General features: G+C 35.6%; 4 protein-coding genes across 7 annotated transcripts; 3 read left to right on the forward strand and 1 right to left on the reverse strand.

Annotated features, from left to right (window-relative positions):
• Nucleotides 1-2,462: 2,462 nt before the first annotated feature.
• On the forward strand, nt 2,463-8,353 carry plcxd1.1 (phosphatidylinositol-specific phospholipase C, X domain containing 1, tandem duplicate 1). Its single transcript, XM_079628945.1, has 7 exons — nt 2,463-3,033; nt 3,665-3,801; nt 4,158-4,300; nt 5,470-5,598; nt 5,815-5,970; nt 6,080-6,260; nt 7,218-8,353. Exons 2-7 carry the CDS (start codon nt 3,690-3,692, stop codon nt 7,472-7,474), a joined length of 978 nt encoding a protein of 325 aa, XP_079485071.1. The 5' UTR covers nt 2,463-3,033; nt 3,665-3,689; the 3' UTR covers nt 7,475-8,353.
• Nucleotides 8,354-9,400: 1,047 nt separating this feature from the next.
• On the forward strand, nt 9,401-13,921 carry plcxd1.2 (phospholipase C, X domain containing 1, tandem duplicate 2). 2 transcript variants are annotated; one of them, XR_013799615.1, is made up of 7 exons: nt 9,401-9,803; nt 10,379-10,515; nt 10,694-10,822; nt 10,920-11,075; nt 12,262-12,448; nt 12,542-13,051; nt 13,098-13,921. XR_013799615.1 is itself a non-coding variant. In XM_079629284.1 (6 exons), exons 1-6 carry the CDS (start codon nt 9,704-9,706, stop codon nt 12,772-12,774), a joined length of 942 nt encoding a protein of 313 aa, XP_079485410.1. In that variant the 5' UTR covers nt 9,413-9,703; the 3' UTR covers nt 12,775-13,839. The 2 variants fall into 2 exon arrangements, 1 of the variants encoding a protein (XP_079485410.1); XM_079629284.1 differs by having other exon boundaries at nt 9,413-9,803; nt 12,542-13,839.
• Nucleotides 13,822-18,152, reverse strand: gtpbp6 (GTP binding protein 6 (putative)). 3 transcript variants are annotated; one of them, XM_079629282.1, is made up of 11 exons: nt 17,900-18,143; nt 17,555-17,808; nt 17,320-17,457; nt 17,164-17,234; nt 16,799-16,929; nt 16,008-16,078; nt 15,772-15,930; nt 15,483-15,691; nt 14,868-15,016; nt 14,178-14,330; nt 13,822-14,098 (listed from the first exon to the last, which is right to left on the reverse strand). In XM_079629282.1, the coding sequence occupies exons 1-11, from the start codon at nt 17,914-17,916 to the stop codon at nt 13,972-13,974; spliced, it is 1,479 nt and encodes a 492-aa protein (XP_079485408.1). In that variant the 5' UTR covers nt 17,917-18,143; the 3' UTR covers nt 13,822-13,971. The 3 variants fall into 3 exon arrangements, with proteins under 3 accessions (XP_079485408.1, XP_079485409.1, XP_079485407.1); XM_079629283.1 differs by having other exon boundaries at nt 13,960-14,098; nt 17,555-17,746; nt 17,900-18,109; XM_079629281.1 differs by having other exon boundaries at nt 13,960-14,098; nt 17,555-18,152.
• Nucleotides 18,153-18,363: 211 nt separating this feature from the next.
• nit2 (nitrilase family, member 2) lies at nt 18,364-21,951 on the forward strand. Its single transcript, XM_079629285.1, has 10 exons — nt 18,364-18,489; nt 18,856-18,974; nt 19,115-19,235; nt 19,324-19,412; nt 19,950-20,043; nt 20,502-20,576; nt 20,671-20,749; nt 20,822-20,920; nt 21,010-21,065; nt 21,158-21,951. The coding sequence occupies exons 1-10, from the start codon at nt 18,414-18,416 to the stop codon at nt 21,250-21,252; spliced, it is 903 nt and encodes a 300-aa protein (XP_079485411.1). The 5' UTR covers nt 18,364-18,413; the 3' UTR covers nt 21,253-21,951.
• Nucleotides 21,952-22,015: the final 64 nt, after the last annotated feature.

Here is a 22,015-nt window from a genome sequence, read left to right on the forward strand (position 1 = left end):
GCTTATTGATCATTTGAAGAAAAAGCTGAGTTTGACTCCATTAAACAGCACAGCACTCGCTCTGTTGAGAAAGAAATATAAATCATTGGAGGTAAAAGAAACATCCCCTTCTGTAGCTTTTATAGTGATAATAACGTAGTCAGATGGCTCTTATAGCAAAAAAACACTGGACCTCTGTGCTAAAAGAGAGCTGTAAAATAGCATTTAATATAGTTCTGATGATAATGATAAAAAGAAATGTTTCTTGAAATCAGCATATTAAAATGATTTCTTAAAGGGATTCACCCTCATGGGCTAATTTTCATTTTTCATCTCAATATTTCGCAATTCTGTTTTACTGTATTTTTTTTATCAGATAAATACAGCCTTGGCACAGAAGAGACTTCTTTTTAAAAAAACAAATGTTTGAATGGATATTGCCAGAGGTGGACAAAGTACACAACTTCCTTGAGTAAAAGTACAAATACTGGTCAAATATTACTCAGTTACAAGTAAAAGTTGTAAAGACAGATTTACTTTAGTATAAAGTAAGCTACTTACTCGTTTTTAAAAGTAGGCCTATGAAGTATCAAAAGTAAAGTAAATGTCAATGCATTGTTCTATTATTGTTGTTTGTAATTACAATATGCCTCTAAATATATGCCTGCCTATACCTACCCTCATATCAATATCAAATTTATTTCTAGAACACAGTTCTAGTAGTGGGATTGAATTTGAGATTGAATAAGTGCACTCAATAACCTTCCTTCACAATGGCTTCGGACACCCAAATGGCTGTTCCCTCAAATAGTGCCCGATTTCAAGTTTTTTTGGGGGGCTTTTAGTATGTTAGCCTACTGTTATCTATAAGCTAGTGTGCTCCAAAACAATGACAAAATTCACATTTAGAAGACCAAACCCAACGTTGAAAATGAAAATAAGGTTGGATGTTGACGTCAATCAGACTTTCATTTCCAATGAAAATGCAACCCCTGCAACTAAAAGCATCCCCTGCTGACATTACTACGTTCTACTCAAGGACATTGACAGAAATGTAGTGGAGTAAAAAGTATATTTGTCTTTCCAATGTAGTGAAGTTGAAACAAAAAAATTCCAGAAAAAATAACTCTCAAGTAAAGTACAGATACTCAAAAGGTGTACTCAAGTAAATGTACTTTGTTACTGTCCACCTCTGGATATTGCTTTAACTCTTCAATGTCTATAGATATTGACTTACAGAGTAAAGAGAAACACGTAGAGCAGCAACAATTTATTAATTGATGGGATGTTTATTTTTCCAAAGTATAGCTAGGCCTTCTAGAAAACTTACACTGTACCAACAAAAAAGTATTTCAACTTAAAAGCTGTAATTTATTTATTTATTTTTTTCTATTATGAGGAATGAGATTTGCCTGATGGACTGTAATGTGATTTAAAAAAATGCATCCATTAGGATATTTCTATTACCAAGTGTATAATCTAACTAGTGCCACTGAAAGATTGCAGCTTGGAGCACAAAGACTGAATGCCATCTGCTTGTGTTCTGTATTAATGTAATGAACATTAGACTATTCTTATGGCTGTTCGACAATTTGCATAATGTGAAAAAGCCCATTGTGCTATGGCTGAAGAACTATATTGTCTTGTTTTCCAAACTTTGTCCTTAAAAAGGGGGTTGTGACATAATACAAGACAAAGAAGCCCTTGGAGCCACTCCATGCTGTTCTTATGGCATTTCAGTGAAGTAAAAAAGAAGGTTAACTGGAGTCACTGCGTGATAGTGAACTGGATTTAGTTGGCTTTGTCAAATTGAAAACAATGAAATTGCACAGCTGGAATGAATAGGTTCCATTGGGCTACTTCATTTTCAGAGTTGAAGATGAAGAAGTTAAATGTAAATGTAACTGAAAAAAAATGAATCTGAATAATGTGCTATATAGATTTCTCTTCTGTAGTGATGCTGTGAGGTATTAGAGAAAAGTCCTGTGTCATCGCGAAACACTATTTCTCTTACAACACTGAGGTCAGCAGTTTAGCATTCTGCCTCGCTCACAGCAGCAGAGAGGAGCTGCATCACCAGTCCCATCTAGAGAAAACAGGGAATTAAACTTGTCCAACCAGATGCATTCTGTATTAAAGAATGGCTGTGAGCTGAGTCTGCTGACACACTCATTTCTCGCTTGAACCATTGTCTCATTATAAAGTAAAAATGAAACCACTCCTTCGCCCGCTCTCATGACAAAATACGAATCCTACTATGGGTAAGGTTTATGAATATTAACGACGCAAGGGCGACGACGCTTCCATGCGTCCAGCCAAAGACCCTCATTAATATTCATGAGCGATGTTTTTCATTCGTAAATTGTTAGCTGTCTCTCCAACGTCTGCCTTTCAGCAAATCATTTTGCTTACGTCTCGTTACGTCATTGATATTCATAAGTCAAGTTCAGCCAATAATTTCGTGCTACTGGCCGAAGCGTCTCGTCACGTAATTCATATTCATGACCAAAGCCTTCACCGTAGTATGTTTCTGAAAGTGTCAGCCTGACCGGGTGGAGAATGCAGTGGTCAAATGCGCCGTTTTTATCATCATTTATTTTCTCTAATACCTCTTCAATGGACGAATGATGGAAAGTACAGTTGTACGTATATTCGTTTGATGACTGCAATGAAAGGAAAACTCTGAAACAAGTTTAATTTCATCATTACACGGAGAAGAGAGTTTCTTCCGGACTATTTTGGTTATCAACGCGGGATTTTGTTGTGGATACCCTACCCTGTTCAACCTTGTGCCGCCAATGACAAGTTCAGCGCCGCTTAACATCCACCTCACTTTTACACGACCACTATGGTGCTATGGGAATCAATGAAGTGGACGAATATATATGTAATTTCCTCGCAGCATCCGAGTCCTTCAGCATCGGAATCTGTTGAAGCCGGTTTAACCTGTCCTGTAGGCTACTCACGTGTCAAGTGTACCGAATGAACTTAGGCTACTTTAAACAATATTGCTTAAATATTCTTCCTGGACTAAGAAACTACATTTAAAGCCTGGTAAATCCTGATATTTTACAACTCATTATAGTGCACATTTCATATAATATCATTTGAATGAAATCCTGTATTTGCATAGCCACTGGGCTTTTCCCTGCTAAACAAACCACAATTAATTTCCATTGCTGGTTTGGAGTTAGTCTACCCTAGGTTGTGGACCAGCAACATGAAGCTGCTTGACCTATAGGGAGACTTTCTGGTTAATAGGAATAGTTTACTTAAAAATGAAAAATGTCATCATTTACCTCACCCTCAAGTTGTTTCAAACCTGTATGAATTTTTGTATGAAACTTCTGCCGAACACAAAAGAAGATATTTTAAAGAATGTCAGTAACCAGACAGTTGATGGACCCCATTGACTTTCATAGGGGAAACAATTTTTGGTTAGAATGGTTACTGACATTCTTCAAAATATATTCTTTTGTGTTCAGCTGAAGAAGTAAATTCATACAGGTTTGAAACAACTTGAGGGTGAGTAAATTATGAAATAAGATTTAAGTGAACTAGCCTATACCTTTAACTATGCTGGAGTCTTTTTAACAGGGTGGTCGCTTTGTGTTTATTTGGGATATTTATCAAAGTTTAAGATTGAAGTTGAATGAAATACAGTACACATTCTCTCTACTATTAGGCCTACATTTTGACAGAAATCCAAGATGACATCGGCAATCAGCCAAGTGCCATTGAGTGAGCTGCCCATGGATAACTGGATGGGCAATCTGCCCAGTGCACTGTGGGATACCCCTCTCTGTTACATGGCTATTCCAGGTATTTAAACTCACTTTTTCATTTATATGTTCACTAACCACTTGCAAAATCTTTTTCTTAATATGCACCTCATACTGAAAAATATTTTTTGTGAGGATTTTACTTTTTTTTCTGTTTTCATTAAGTGCCCACAATTTGTATGGTTTAAATTTAATATAAATCCACAGCTATATTTTGAAAGTGTGGATATTGTTATTTTTGGAGGGTGCCATTTCTTTATGAGTGTGGCCGCAGTTCTTATTTTTTTTTATTTTTTACAGTCTGCTTATATTTGCCTTGAAAGTTTAGTTCATTACCATTAATGCTCATGGTCAATGTGTCATTGTCCATGTCATTGTCATTGTTGTGGTTTGTAGGGAGCCATAATGCCATAACCTACTGCCTGGATAAGAACGACCGCTCTCCAGTGGACCTCACTCAACCAGATATGTTGCAAAAGCTGGACAAGTACATGAAACCCATCATAAGGCCATTTGTATACAAATGGGCAATAGCACAGGTACGTAGTTATGATCCGATTGTGGTTATTCGATCTAATTGCAATTATTTGAGTTAACTGCAATAAGTGTGAAGTTTAAATTGTAATCTTGTTGTGCCTTCCAAATAAGTGAAATTATGTAGTTACATAATAATAATAAATTATAAACTATAAATAACTAATTATAGAAATATTGTTAATTTTCACAGCATTAAAGTAAATCATAAGCGCCTGTTTTTATTATAAATGTAATTATTATTATGGGGAGGGGGGGGGGATTAGTATTTTTATTTAAAGGAATTAATGGATTAAAATGTATTTAAGGGAAAAAAGAAATAAGACTGTAAAAGAAGTTATAGGTCTAATTGTAGTTGTGAAGTGATTTAAACTTTGTAATAATATTTTATTTTATTGTTAATTGCAATTATTTGTACGACAATTAATTGTCAGTTTAAAATTCATAATCGCGATAGGCTTAGTTTGTTGTCACTGTTTTTGGATATTGCATTTGATTAGTCATAATTTCACAATCTCCGTTATATGTTTCTGTATTTTCCATTAAATTACTTGGACCATTTTACAATTGGTCAATTACACGAACAAATAGTAAACTGTCTGGGTTCATTGAAAGCCTTGGTGTTCTTCATATGTTGAAATACAAAAATCATTAATACTAAATCAGAGAAGGCATGATATAATTATTTATAACCTACAAACTTTTTTTACTTTGTCAAAAAACAACAACTCCATATAATGACTAAACACATAAAAGCTGAAATAAATGTAGTTATGTTGGGAATGGTATACCTCACGAGGTTATAGACCAATTTATTTCAGGATGCATCAGCAGATTCCTGTGGAGCACCAGTCTCTGAAATCTATCAGCATGAGAAGCAATAAATTGCCGTCTGTTGTCGTGGAGAAATCAATCAAACACAGCTTTGCTACTGTGATAGCTTTGATAGCACAATTAGATGGAATAGTTATGACAAAAGTAACATTGATGGAGGAGCTTTGTCTCAAATCTATAGGATAGACGCAAATCAATATAGATACAGTTACGCATTTACAGAGATGGTTATGTCACTTTCAATGGTTTCACTCACATTGTTTGTCTCCAGCTAGCTGTTTAGCACTATCTTTACTGCACCTGCATTGCTAATGAATGTGCTTTACATTATTCACCATAGGAGTCTTGCATTAGGGAGCAGTTAGATTGTGGAGTGCGATACTGTGACCTGAGGATAGCACATAGGCCTAATGACAGCTCAAATGATCTCTACTTCTACCATGGTGTTTATACCACTATGACTGTGGAGGTAAGACTATGAAAACAATTGATCGAACAAAATATGTACATTTAAAAGACTGCCAAGGCATTTAATGATTTCAAATATAGCATAACATTTCCCAGTATCTGTTTGTTGTGTATTTTTATATGTGCAGTGTAGTTCTAATTTGTTAGAGTTTGATGTTTGAAGAATAGAAATAAATGCTTTTTAATTGAATCGAACTAATTTATTGTGTTATTTCAGAAAGTATTAAAAGAGATCAGAGAGTGGTTGGATGTTCATCCAAAGGAGGTAGTCATCCTCTCATTTAGCCACTTCCTTGACCTCAATCAAGAGCTTCACACACTGCTTGTCTCAACTATAAAGAGTGTTTTTGATTCCAAACTCTGCCCCAGAATGGTGTGTATCAATGAAATAAAATAAAGATGATGGGAACTATATACATACAATATAAGTACAAATATATTTCAAATGCGTAATGAAAATATATTTCTGATTTTTCTGTCAGGAACGTGTGACATTACAGACATTATGGAGCCAGGGTCATCAAGTTATCGTTTCATATGAGGACAATATTGCCAACTGGCACAGAGAATTGTGGTTACATATACCTTACTGGTGGGCCAACAAGTGCAAGGCTGAAGCGCTGATCGAGGAATTTGAACGTAGAAAACAAAACGGCCGGCCAGGTAATCCTTAATGATATACCATGAATACATTTATTTATTTATTTATTCTCATAAAGGCACACCGCGGAACTTTTGGCCACTAGGGGCGCTAGACCTGTAACTTTCACGTCGAGCGCCCCTAGAGGCCACAAGCGCCGCAGCACTGTCGCAAAAGTCAAGAAGACATCCACGATCCCTTTCGCGTTTTCTCTTTTTTGCCTCCTCAGAAGCAGTTTTAAACTTTTTCCTTGCCTCAGCCATGGCCAGGAGTCGAGCAGGCGGAAAAATAGTAGCAAAAGCGTTAGCTCCTTGAGTATATCAGAGCTTGTGGTCACGTGACGGTCGTAAAGTGATTAGTTCTCCAGGCCTGGCCAAGGAGACATCGCTCTCACATGACCTGGCCAAAGACGGTGCGTCTTCTCCAAACTTACATAGGCGGTATTTCAAGAGGGCAGCCCCGCTCGGAGCATTGATAGTGTCAAGCGCTGTATATTGGCCTGAGGAATCATTTAAAATGACTCATATGCTTCAAATCTGTAGGTTACAAAGTCTGCGGTGTGCCTTTAATAAAAAATCATGAAATTGTTTTCTCTAACAATAATTCATAAGCTGTTATTTTTAATTATTCTCTTGATAAAAGAATCATCTTTGAAAAGGTGAAATGATTCCTGTAACAGTCACTCATAAGCTTTTATTTGATTTATTTCATTGATAAAACGATCATCCTTAGAAAAGTGAAAATGTTCCTGTAACAAAAATTCATAAGCTATTATTTCATTAATTATTCTCTTGATACTCTTTGGAAAAATGAAATGTTTCCTGTAACACTAACTTGTTTTTATTATTTATTATTTTATTCTCTTGATAAAACTATTAAAAGCTAAATGTTTCCTTAAACATGAACTCATGTTTTCTTGACAATATCATTTTTTGAAAAGTGAAATTAAACATCAATTTCCATGCACCATTTTTCAACAGGCGGCTTTTTTGTGACTGGCATCAATCTTACTGAAGATCTGAAGTACATATGCTCCCATCCCACAGAATCACTGAAGGATGTGGTGATGTCTACATATCCCATGTTACTTAGCTGGGTCAAGCAACAGCAGCCTGGCTCTAACACCGGCTCCCTCAACATCATAGCTGGGGACTTTGTGACAGGGAGCCAATTCATACCAACCGTTATTGCACTGAATGAAAATCTGCTCAACAGGACCATAATACCAGAGCCTTGACCCTCTTTAAGCCTGCACAATGTATTTAACATTTGAAGAAAGAAATGCTTCTCGTTCTTGTGATGTTTTTATACTAGTCAACTTTGCTCTTTTTTTATAAGGGTGCTTACACTATAGAGTTTATGCTGCATCAGCTCCATTCATTTCAATAGTTATGGTGCATTGTAAGGACTTTCCTTACCCTCAAAGTGGATGCTGTCCATCAAACACTCCATCATAGAGCTGTATCTAGTGTGAAAGCACCCTGAGGGTGATAGATAATTTTGAGTTATGGGTAGAATAATGTAATGCACTGACTTTTATGACTTGAATTTACTGTCTTAAGCTTATTTATGCAGTCTCCAATATATACCTCTGATTTTGCAAAAATGTTGATCATTTTTAAGGTTCCAACATGTCATGATCAAGGTCCCGGTTACCTTTCCACAACTTAAGTACATTACAGCACCAGACACGAGCACATTACAGGACACAATAAGTTCCCTGGGAGCATCAGTTTGCATGAGAATTGCTGAAGACTACTCACTGCAAGCCTGCACAAATAGGATTATAAAACACTCAGGATTGTTCATTCTTTATGATCTATACTCTTTTCAACTTTCTACTGTGTGATGGAAATGGAAATATGATTCAAATAAGTACATGTCTGCATGGTGCACACAATCAAAAGCATGAAAAGACACTGGAATATTTCTGTGGTTGCACATACTGTATGTTCTCTACCATAGTAGCATGCAATTTAAACCAGTTTAATCAAGATATCAGTTTGGTTTACAAACTAATATGCTTATACTAAACAATATCAGCAGTTGAATGGAATATAAAATATTCACATTTAATATTTGAAGATTTCCAATAAATAAAATATAACTAACTATATTCATTCAATTGTTTGTATTTTTTTGTTTTCACACATATTTCCATTTAAACATTTTTTTATTTGATTTCAATATCCACCAAATTTGGCAAAGTCCTTCAGGCTGTTCTGGTTTAATGTTTGTTGATGGTTTGAATCTGTCTTTCTGGTTTTGAAAAAGTTATTTTAGTTTTGAGACTAGCCCTAATTTATTCAAAGAATAAATAGGCTACCTAATGCAATTAAATACCTAATATTATTTATAGTAATATTCATGCTGTGTTTGAGTTTCAGTGTAATAATTCAGTTAATAACAACAGGTGAGTTAACAACTGAAGGATTCTCTGATTCGATCAGCACCCAAACAGAAGAAGCACACAAGAGAGAGCAAGAATTAGCTGACATAGAAAGCTGCGTTTAACTATGCTTTGTTCTATTGATTATGGACTGCTGAAAGCCTTTAGTCAAAGTTAACCTTTGATAATGGGGTTTTGTGTCTCTTTCCAGCTCAAAGATGATAAAATGATGAAAGGTCACCAGATTTCCAAACCACAGTTTGGAATAACATGTTGAAAAATTAGAGAGAGAGAAAAAGAAAACGAAACTAAATTAATATCATGTTGCCATAGTCTAAAAGTAATAAAAGACTTTGCATGTTCTGGTTAAACTTGATTTGGTCAAAAATAAATAAATTAAACAACAGGATGGGAAAATGAATGTAGACAATGATCATCATGGAGGTTGACAGCTTTGAGAACGTCTACTTTATTTATTTTTATACTGATGGGTTTATTTTAATAAAAAATGCAATAGCTATGCCTAATAAATTGTCAGGTTTTTTATCTCAGAATTTAGAAAAATATCCGGTAACGTGACTTTTGTAATGTGATAAAAGAAAATTTGTATATTTTGTGACAAATATTTTATCCAAAATATCTAGACTTAGGCAAGCATGACGGGGAAATGAAAATGTAGTAGGCTACTGCAGAACAGGAATGACCAAGAATTCTATCAAGTAAAAGAAAAGTTTTGGGGAAGTTTTAACAACTCAGGAACGAAAAAGCCGTTCTGCACTCATCTGTAAAGCACGAGACTGAAGTAGCAGGGAACAAGGAAATAGAGAGCTAGCACGTCAAGAGTCTTTCATGTCAATCATAACACGTCCAAAAGACTTTTATTTTCGTAGAAAAAGGAGTTCACTAACCGATTTAGTTATACATTTAAAAAGATTTGGGCTTTGAGCCTCGTTATCGATGGTGTGTTATCTGTTGTTTCGCTCAAACACGGACGGTTTCAGCTGATGAACTCATTTGGTTTAAAAACACAGCCAGAGGCATTTGTGAAGAGCTACTGGAATACACTCCGCTAAACTGATGGATCACATTAAAGAGGCTGAAATGAAATACGAGGAATGGATGTCATGTTTGCCAGAGAAACTGTGGGATGTCCCCTTAACAAATCTCTCAATACCAGGTGAGTGAGCCCCTGTGGAACGACAAGGAAAGTTAAAAAAATGTTTTTTTAACTAGCCTATGTTAACCGCATTTTATGTTACTTATGTAATAATGTTATTATTATTATAAATGTTATTATTTAAACATATGCCATTTTTTTTATATTTTACCATTTCTTTAAAGTCACCATTAAATCAAAATCCACAATATTTATGGGATAGAATTGTCAGATAGCCTACTTTATTATTAACAAATACTACCGGATTTATTAAAGGTTAAATTATTTTACCGTGAACATCATTTAAGTTAATCTGCCCTCATAATCTTTAACGAAAAACAACTTCCCTGCTCTGCTACACAACTCTACTCTGATGAGTGATTAGTGGCATGAGGGCGGGGCCACCTGTCAATCACAGCAAATGAGATCCCATCCATCCGACCATTATTATATAAATTACTGCATAATATCTAGACTTTCCTCTTTCTATTCTACTTTCTATTGGAAAGTAATTCTTTACTTTCCAAATGATCATTCTGAAAAACAAAACATCAAATACAGTTTTCTACTGCATTTCCAAAAACATTTGTTTTCAGGTAGCCATGATGCAATGAGCTATTGTTTGGATATCACTTCTCCTCTGCTCCGGTCTGAGTCAGACACCTTCCGGTTACTGGATGGTGTTTTTTGCTGTATCACCCGACCAGCTATTTACAGATGGGCCACTACTCAGGCAGGCATATACCTCAAATATTGTATTATTTTGACTTCTTAAAATGCCTAATATATGATAGTGGAGATACAACAATTATTTCCACCATTGGACTCATTGTTGTAAAAATTCAGCCGTTTTTACATGAGAAATGTATTTGTAACATCATATCAAAGCCCCTTACTGTATTGTACGCCAGGTGCAAGACATTGTGGAGCAACTTACAGCAGGCATTCGATACTTTGATCTTCGAATTGCCCATAAACAGTATGATTCTTCCAAAGAGCTTTACTTCACTCATGTCATTTACACACAGGCGACCGTCATTGTAAGTATACACATGTTTTATACACACGATTAAGTCTGCCATTTTATTCTTTATTTTGTGTATTTTTTGTGTGCTTTAAACATGTTTTGTTTTATAGAGAACTCTACAGACAGTTGCTTCATGGCTTGAATCTCATCCCAAAGAAATCGTCATTCTGGCTTGTAGACATTTCGAAGGGCTGGATCATAAACTGCATGAGGAATTCATCTATTCTCTGAAGAAAATCTTTGGTGTTAAGCTGTGTCCTCGCAATGTAAGAAACCATTTGGAATTTCAAACACAACAATATTTTTCCTTAATATCATTCTGACTGTACGATTAATACTCTACAGGTCAAAAGATTAGAATAATTAAGATTTTTAATGTGTTTGAAAGAAGTCTGGTAGGTTTACCAAGGCTGCATCACAAATACAGTAAAACCAGTAATACTGTGCAATAATAATATTACAATGTAAAATAACTGTGTTCTGTTTTAATCTCTTTTAAAATGTAAATTATTTATGTGATGTAAAGCTGAATATTCAGCAGCCATTACTCCAGTTGTCAGTGTCACATGATCCTTCAGAAATAATTCTAATATGATGATTTATTGTTTAAGAAACAATTCTTATTATTAACAATGTTGTAAACAGTTGTGCTGCTTAATATTTTCGTGAAAACCATAATACACTAGCATTCAAAAGTTTGAGGTAAACTGGGACACTTTCAATTGATCAAAAATGACGTAAAGATATTTATCATATTACACAAGATTTGTGTCAAATAAATGCTGTTCTTTTGAACTTTTTATTCATCAAATAATCCTGTGAAAAAAGCAGCACGGTTTTAACAAAAAAAATTTAAGGACAAAAACTATTTTCAACATTAATACCAATAATAATTGTTAATAAATTAACACCAAATCAGCATATTAGAAAAGGATTTCTGAAGGATCATGTGACACTGAAGACTGGAGTCATGATGCTGAAAATTCAGCTTTGCCATGACAAGAATAAATTACATTTTAAAGTATATTAAAATAAAAAATCCAGATATTTTATTGTACAATTGTATGTACAATATTATTGTCAACATTACTGTTTTTACTGTATTTTGATTAAAATACGAATATTTTTGAATAAATCTTTAAAAAACAATTATTCCAAACTTTTCAGTTAAATACGAGTCTCAGACTGGTAACCCAAAGGTTGCGGGGTCGACTCTCAATACCGGCAGGAAATGACAAACCCCCAATCACTCCTTGGGCGGGCACTGTAGCAAATGTCTTCCCACGGCTCTGTGTGTGTGTGTGTGTGTGTGTGTGTGTGTGTGTGTGTGTGCGCTCACTACTCCTAATATGTGTGTGCTAACTAGGATAGGTTAAATGCAGAGGACAAATTCCGAGTATGGGTTACCAAACTTGGCTATCACAAGTCACTGTCACTTTCATATTTTTAAAGGAGTTCCCACTGACCTTGCGGAGCCTGTGGACATCAGGCTATCAAGTGGTTCTATCATATGAGGACCACCAGTCAGCAGCACGCCATGTGGAGTTGTGGAATGCTATCCCGTACCTTTGGGCCAATAAGCCTGATGCAGAAGAGCTCATCCAGTATCTTGAATGGCATAAACAGCATGGTCGACCTGGTGAGAGAAGCTTTTGAAAAAAAAAAAAAAATTGTTCCACGTACTTCTGCTCTTAAATATCTGGTCTCTAATCAAAATATTTCTATTGCGCAGAGGGTTTTTTTGTAGCAGGCCTGAATTTGACAACAGATCGATGCTTCATCGCCTCGCACCCTCGGACATCTCTCCAAACTCTGACCCTGGAGAACTGGAACCGTGTGAGGAAATGGCTAGAAGATCAGAAACCAGGACCTGAACGCACAAGTCTAAACATAATAGCAGGCGACTTCATTGGACCCGTCCCATTTTGCTCTCTTGTTATTGCACTCAACAAGAAACTGCTGTAATCAAGGAGCTGTTGAAGCACAATGTGTTTAGATGCAAGGTCTTTTAGGCGTTGTTCAAAAAAGCACAATGTGTTTAGATGCAAGGTCTTTTAGGCGTTGTTCAAAAAAGCACAATGTGTTTAGATGCAAGGTCTTTTAGGCGTTGTTCAAAAAAGCACAATGTGTTTAGATGCAAGGTCTTTTAGGCGTTGTTCAAAAAAGCACAATGTGTTTAGATGCAAGGTCTTTTAGGTGTTGTTCACAAAGGCACAATGTGTTTAGATGCAAGGTCTTTTAGGCGTTGTTCAAAAAAGCACAATGTGTTTAGATGCAAGGTCTTTTAGGCGTTGTTCAAAAAAGCACAATGTGTTTAGATGCAAGGTCTTTTAGGCGTTGTTCACAAAAGCACAATGTGTTTAGATGCAAGGTCTTTTAGGCGTTGTTCACAAACCCAGGTTTTACACCCTAAAGGCATACCAAACTGTACGATTTATAATAGTCCTTAACGACTGTTGCTTGTTAGTCAGACTGTACAAACATGATCCTCGCTGTAAGCCATGTCACACTGTAGGATATCAGTTGTAATTAACGTCAGAATGTACGGCAGTCAAGATGCTTTAAAACCCGGAGGCACGCAAACAGGCTCAAGCTGGTTTTAGAGGGGTTTTGGCTACTTTTTTAGCTCATATTTTTCAGCAGGGCGGTGACTGTGATCTGCATTTCATGCAGGATTGTATGGTGGCTAGCAAACAAAAACAATCGCAATGGTCATTAATTGGCTGTCGGTGAACATGTCAAACTAGCGAATAAAGACTTCAGATTTTGGCCTAGGATCCGAGGAATCTTTTAGGATTCACAGAATTAGTCTCAGATGGCCAAATCGTACAGTGTGAACCTGGCTTAAAAGTATGCAGGTTAATGCCTAAAAGTTAGTGCAATATTTAATCCTCAATGTGTTTACATATACCGGCTTTTACTGTATCATGCTGCTTAAAAAACTTTTTTTTGATAGACAAAATACATGTATTTTATAACATTATTGTTTATATTAACACAAAGCAACTTTGCTTCCTAATGTCAGATTTTATTGTAGTAAAATATAGGTTTTGAGATATTTGAAGTACACTGTTTACAGAGCAAATAAATATTAACACATCATTATTGTGTGAATTATTTTGGACGATGTCGTTCTGGCTGTGAAACAGGGGCCAGCTGTTACTAAGTGACCTGAAACCGCTTCCTGTATCGCCCATATGCAGCTTGGCTAATGATGACTTTGACATTGGCGGTGCAGTCATCTCCAACATCATCTACCGCCTGAACCGTCGCCTCTTTATACAGCCAACTGTAAAGGGCAAAGGGCAACACATTAGCAAGTCTGTGGATACAATAATGAATCCATTATTCATTTTTACTTAACTCACGCTAATTGAGGGGTGTTGAGCTGCACCTTGAGGGTCATTGTTTGTTTTCCTGTATACTTAACAACAGCTTCTTCAATCTTTTCTTTTAAGACATCCAGTCCATGCTGTTTAAGAGCTGATATGGGGGTAACCTCAGGATCACTGGCCTCATATCTGTAAAATGTATATAAAACATATTTATTAAATAATAATAATAAAAAATCTCGCTCATGCAAAATGTCATTGCCTGGGAGTTGCTATGTGATTACTAAAGTGTTGTTAGTTGTTTTAAAATATATTTTTAAATCTTCTCAAGTCACATTATAGGAGGCATCATTTATAACTGCATAAAATTCAAGGTGAGTTATGCAATTTTAATACTTAGGGTTTGATAGTAAACCCTGATACCCTGATACACAATAGTATCAGCAATATTGATCGTTTTAGCAAGCTCCACTAATAATACAATTAATGTTAACACTTTATTTTAAGGTGACGTAGTTACACGTTATTACATGTACTTACTATAGTAATAACAGGAAATTATGCATAATTACATGTAACTAACCAACTGTAACTCTATAGTAAGTACATATAGTTAATTAATATTACTCAGTTAGTTACTCAATGTAACTACGTCACTTTAAAATAAAGTGTAGCCAAATTAATTATTTGACTATTCCTTACTAAATGACTGACTTTGTCTCTCACCCTTCAATGAGGTCGATCTTATTGTGCACCTCTATTATGGAGTTGAGTAGTCTTTCTGGAATCTGAAGATTCTTTAGGACATTCAGGACATTGACCTTTTGATTCACAGTTTCTGGATGACTGATGTCTCTCACATGAATTATGAGGTCCTGTAAAAGGAGAGGGTGTTAAAACTTCAGTAACACTTTACTTAAGCCTTTATATACAGTATCATGTGTTATAGAATTATTTTGAATGCATTAATTATGTCTTGTAATGCATTGTATGGTCTCATGAACAATTGTAACCACAGTTATAATACTTATCTATTCATTGAACGCACCTTTGGAAACTATAATGCATTAAAACACATGACAAAATAACCAATTTCAGATGTAACAATAATGTGCACATAGTATAATGATGCATTTTAACTTTGGTTACAATTATTTATGTAAAAGGTATGCATTCACTGATCTATATAAATGGATCTAGATTAGTGAATGCATTATAACGTACATTATGAATACATTTAAAATGCATTATACATCAAGCCTTTAAGTAAAGTGTTACCAAACTTTCTATGACATCGCTAAACATAATAAGCTTTTTTAGTGTTGTGTTTGGGGTACATACAGAATGCATCACATCCTCCAGTGTGGCAGAGAAAGAGTCAATAAGCTGGTGAGGGAGCTGGGACAAAAAGCCAATGGTGTCTACAAACAGTACAGTCATGTGACTTGGCAGCTGTCCCGCATGTACTGTAACATCCAGGGTGGCAAAGAGCTGGTCTTTAGGCTGAAGACCAGCATCTCCAGTCAGTGCTTTAATTAGAGTTGTTTTACCTTCAGAAATAAAGACTATTAATGTGTTTCTTACAATCTCATATAACAGATTAACAAGTTCATATTTATCCAAACCTCACCACAGTTGGTGTAGCCCATGACAGAGATGGTAGGAAAATCTTTGTGTTTGCGCAAGGAGCGGAGCAGGTGCCTCTTCTTCCTAAGTCGCTCCAGGGTCGATCGGATCTTCAGCTCTCGCTCCTTCAACAATCGCTGTTGCATTTCATACAAGGTTTCACCTGCAGACAACTTTTTAGTTCCAGTTAAATACATTAATTTGGGATTAAAAATAACCCTGGATTAACAGTTTCCTTACCTGAGCCCATAATGTACCTTGAGCCGCCACCTTGCTGGTCTAAGTTTGCTATTTCATTTCTCAGGCGTGATCTTAATGTGTACAAACAGAAAAAACATGTTAAATCTGTGTTCGGTGTTACTTATTAGTGTAATATGAAAGTAATTACATCAGACAAATAATCAGCAAACTGGACAAAATAAAACTCATGGCTTTCATTGTGTCACAAGCTACACTACCGTTTAAAAGTTTGGGGTAAGTAAAGATTTTCTTAAGGATTTAAAACTTTTTTTCAGCAAGGATGCATTAAATTGATCAAAAGTGACAGTAACGACTTTTATAATGTTACAAAAGATTTTTATTTCAAATAAATGCTGTTCTTTTGAACTTTCTACTCATCCAAAAATTCTGAAAGAATTTATCAGTTTCCACAAAAAATATTAAGCAGCACAACTGTTTCTTATATATATATTGATATTAAGAAATGTTTCTTGAGCACCAAATCAGCATATTATAAATCTGAAGGATCATGTGACACTGAAGACTAGAGTAATGACTGCTAAAAATGCTGCTTTGCCATTGCATAAACGTATTTAAAAACCAGTAAATTGTAATAATACTTCACAGTATTGCAGTTTTTACCCTATTTTGATCAAATAAATGCAGCCTTTGTGAGCATAAGAATGTTGATTACATTTTTTTTTTTTTAAGTACTAACCTTTTGAACGGAAGTGTTTGCTAGGAAAGGACTCTTGACATAATCAGGAAACAATATTGATAAGAAAAAGAACGAACTAACAAACATAATTTACCTGAGCAAAGGAATCTCTGCTAAAGAGATCTGCAGTTTGGCCTCTTTTGTTCTAGCGTTACATCGGAAAATATGCAGAACAAGTGAGTATCTATCAAGAACTTTTACTCCCCAGGCTTCCTGTAAATCTTTCTGAAACACAAGTATAACCCATTGTTACTGACATTTCAATTACAACAGTATTCAAAGTAGAATGATATTATGATAATATTACAGCCACAGTGAATCTAGTACTGTTTTATAGTAATTCATTATATGCAAATATAATATTTCTAATAGATTTTCTTTTGTGCACAAGTTTAAGAAGCTTTTGAAGTGAGCATGTATGTATCATCATAATAACAGTATCATGCTCTGAATACTCACTTCCGAGGAAGGTAAAAGACGCTCCACGTTCACAAAGACAGCTGTGACCTCAGGAGTAGCTCTGATCTTTTCTAAGCAATGTATCAGAGCATATTAGAAAAGATGTCAATTTGTGTCTAAAATATTATTCAAAACCAGTAAGCTATATATATACACCTGTAAGAGTCTGGAAGTTTCCCTTGCCGAAAATTCTTTTATTTTCTGGTGTCTTGGTGGAAAGGATGATCTTTTCAACAACGCTCCACTTGTGTAAAGTGTTCACGAGCCCAACAGCCTCATCCATCTGAAGTGCCGCTGTTAAAGGGAACAATTCTGTATTCTGCAATATGTCACATTTATACACTAACTGAAATCAGTTCAGTAGTACACTTTTTTTATTATTTTTTTATACCTGTGGTCAGATACTGCTTTCTGCTGCCCCATTTAACATCAGGATGAACAATGAAGATCCTGTGGTCTTCTTTACCAATACCAGTGGGGATCTGCTGCTGGAACAGCTCCTCTATTTCAGCTTCATCAATTTCATCTTCCTCTTCCTCTGGATTGATTTCTGTGCTGTGATTTTTGCTCTTGAACATGCAAGCTGTCAATGACAAAGTCCTTGCTGGCAGAACTGGAACTGAGACCCCAGTCTTTACACGTTGTCTTGTGCATGGTAAGATAGAAGCAACTAATTTTGAAGAACATTGACAAAATATGATTGGTTTACATCTAGCAAAGTTCGTATACCACCTACCCAAGACATGTTTGCATAGAAACACATGTTTGCTAAGGATGCTGATCTTGTTAAGATTCATCTGCTCAGGTTCAAGTTACAATATAATCAACGTCCAAAATATGCAAGCGATCTAGAGCGAAATCAGCAAGAGAGCCATTTATTTTACTGTAACGTTACACCTAACTCTGCATTTCAGTTTCACCACGCATGTTTTGGTACGTCTTCCTCTCTTGTGTTTAAACGCCGGTGTTTGTTCAACTCCGCCACCGATAGGATAGATGAGGTATAAAATAAACTCATATTCTTTCTTCCTTTTTTCAAATACGCGGCTATTTTAACTTCCTGAATTTTAATAAATTATACATAAACTGAGAAGAAATTGAAGTGTTTATGATTTGTTTAATAGTTAAACATAATCCATCCACACACGAAGAAAAATATGACTTCCGACCTATTTTATTTTAGTCTTTGCTTCCGACCGAGGACTTTTATTTTGAACGTATTTTAGTGTGCGTAAAGTGTCCTGCAATGCATGACTGTCAATGTACTGTCTGTGGTCTGTTCTGAGCGGTATCCTGTTATGTCTGGTATCTTTAAGGCAATGTCGAGTGAGTAGATATATATATTTTACATTATTCACATATATATGTCTTCGAATTATACTATTTCATGTAGTTTATTTGCTGATTTTTGCATCCCTTCACTTTGCATTGAGAAGTGCACACTGGACTGATTAAATGTGCAAATGTTTGAATTTAAAAACACTTTTAAATTTTTAGCTTCAATCACCCAAACCTACAATGAAACTAAAAACATGTTTTTTTTTTTTTTGACTGCATCTGCTTTGACAAAAGTACAAAAGCACAGCGTCCCAAAACAAAATCCAACAGATAAGAGACAGCTGGTTGAAAAAGTTGTAAGAGTGAATCATTTATCCTGGAGCAGCTAACAAACTTGATCTTCTGCCCCCCTAGAGTTTCGTCTGGCTGTGGTGCAGTTACATGTGTCAAAGATTAAGGCTGACAATTTGGGAAGAGCACAACAACTTGTGAAGGAGGCTGCAGGCCAAGGTGCAAAAGTTGTAGTTTTACCTGTGAGTATTACATTCTCTTCTCTGTCTTAGATTATACATTAATCACTACTGATGCATAATGCATGTGTTTGATTGCTACATAGACATTGGTTTATAAAACAATATGACATTTAATAATCCTTAATCCATGTTTTTTGTAGGAGTGCTTCAACTCCCCTTATGGAACCGGGTTCTTTGCTGAGTATGCTGAGAAGATCCCAGGAGAGTCCACACAGGTGTTGTCAGAGGCAGCCAAGGAGTGTGGGGTCTATTTAGTGGGAGGTGAGACCCTCAGACACAAACCAGCACATTGGTGTGGTTGATGCCATTCATTTCTAGTATCTTACATGATTGTGTGTCTATGTTGTAGGTTCCATTCCTGAGGAGGATAGAGGGAAGCTCTATAACACCTGCTCAGTTTTTGGACCTGATGGAAAGCTGCTTGTCAAACACAGGAAAGTGAGTGACAGTAAAAAAAAAAAATGTATTATAATAATGTTACAAAAGATCTCCGCTTCAAATAAATGCTGTTCTTTTGAACTTTCTATTCATCAAAGAATCCTAAAAAATCCATCACAGTTGACACAAAAATATTAAGTAACACAATTGTTTTCAGCATTAATAATAATAAGAAATGTTTCTTAAACGCCAAATCAGAATATTAGATTAATTTAGGAAGGATCATGTGACACTGTGACTGAAGACTAGAGTAATGGCTGCTGAAAATTCAGCTTTGCTATCATATAATAAATGACTGTACATTTAACAGAAAACATTTAATTTTTAAATTGTAATAATATTTCACAATTTTAGTGGGTTTACTCTGTTTTTGATTAAATAAATGCAACCTTTGTGACCATAAGAGACTTAAAAACACTTAATATACTCGACTTTAAAGAAGACTTAACAACCCAACATGTTTGAATGTCATTGTGCTTATATAAAATATTGTGGAACATGTAAAAAATGTGTGTGTGTGTGTCCCATTTCCTTCAGATTCACCTCTTTGATATTGATGTACCAGGGAAAATACGGTTTCAAGAGTCTGAAACACTAAGTCCAGGAAACGGTTTATCCATGTTTGAAACACGTGAGTGTTAAACAAGTCTTCACCATGTTACCTATGGTTATATTGGCCAATACTAGATATATTTTTTTATAAAGTTATCAGTATCAATGTTGGGTTTAAATCTGATAGTGAATTTTTGTGCATACTTAATTCCCCTATTTTTACATTTAGTTAATTTGTAAAAACACTAATAAATGAATAACACTGTTATATGTCATATTTAGCAATTTGTTTTAATCTGAATATCCATTTTCAATTTTGTACATTTATAATTTTCTGATGCCTAAATTCACTTATAGCCTGTTTATTTTAAATGTATATCTAAAAAAATTATTATAATTTCAATATTGGTCATTTATCAATTATTGCCTTATCAGTATTGGGCAGAATATAAATATTGGGAAACATCTCCAATGTTACCTTTTATATATTTGCTCTCCCCAGATGTACAGTCACACAGTTTATGTCTTTCTTTGCAGCATTTTGTAAAATAGGTGTGGGAATATGTTATGACATCAGGTTTGCAGAGCTTGCACAGATCTATGCCAAGAAAGGTGAGAGTTCTTAAAATGGTATATGTGAACATTTGAATAAAATATAACTTATGCTTGATGTACGTACTTATGCTTCACATCTCTGTCTATTCAGGTTGCCAGCTTTTGGTATATCCTGGTGCCTTCAATATGACCACAGGACCAGCTCACTGGGAGCTTCTGCAGAGGGGGAGGTCAGTATCCCAGAGTTCCTGAACTATACAGTTCTCCATTTCCCTGTAAGACAGTCCATGTCCTTTTCACAGGGCAGTAGATAATCAGGTATATGTGGCCACTGCTTCACCAGCAAGAGATGAGACCGCCAGCTATGTGGCCTGGGGTCACAGCTCTGTGGTTAACCCTTGGTACGTGCTTTCTATCTTATTTGCTACAGGTTATGCATACATTAGAATAGATTATCATGGTTTGGTACCTGTGCCTTCTTTCCTTGCAGGGGGGAGGTAATTACCAAAGCTGGGTCAGAGGAATCTGTTGTATATGCGGACATAGGTGAGTTTCAGTGTTTGACATGTACTTAAATTGTGAGCTACATAGAGCCATTTGAGCATAATGCAAACATACTCTTCCTCTTCTGCTTGTAGATCTGCAGTATTTGGCTGATGTGCGTCAGCAGATCCCAATCACTACACAGCGAAGGAATGATCTATACAGTGTTAACAGTGTTCAGGAGGGATGAACACTCGTACAGACGAAGCACTGCAGTGGATATTAAATCTTGATTCATGGCAGATTTAGTCAGCACATGTCAGATGTTAGAGTGAAGCCTTCATCAGTGGACTGTGGGGAATCACACAACAGATGTTTTAATTGAACAGCAAGTGCCTCATAATTTGTACTCTTGCTGATGATCTTACAATGAAAAATTATATTCGGAATAAATAAAAGAGGTCTTTCATTCCTTCTTTAACATCTTTAATATAGTGGTTAAAACATTGGTGCATTAGACAAGAAGAAGATCAAAAACATGACACTGAAAAGCAGAAATAATGCTCAGAAATGCTGTGTAACACAAACAAGACTTTGCAAAGAGTGAGAGAAAACACATGGCTTACATACACAGACATTAACAAGCTAATGACACATAGGTGGATGTAATCACATGATAATGTGTCCAGGCAAAGGATAATGGGATATGTAGTTCCTGGTGGAATGGTAAAGGACAAGGGAGGAGTGCCCTCTGGTGGTTATTATAGGCACTCCGGCAGGCAGGCGTGACCTTATGACAAATGACCTTCAAATCAAAATAATTGCCTGTTATATTGCCATTGTATTACAGCCTATAGAAATGATTAAGAAATTATCTGGAAAATATTTACTTCATATAAGTTGCATTTTTTTATTTATTTTCTGTAAATTTAATTGTTACAAGGCTTATCTATAGAAAGTGAATATCTATACAAATCTATACACCAAATTTGATTTGTCATGCCATTTATACG

The sequence above is a fragment of the Phoxinus phoxinus genome (assembly GCF_949152265.1).
Source record: "Phoxinus phoxinus genome assembly, chromosome: 11".
NCBI classification, from domain to species: Eukaryota; Metazoa; Chordata; class Actinopteri; order Cypriniformes; family Leuciscidae; genus Phoxinus; species Phoxinus phoxinus.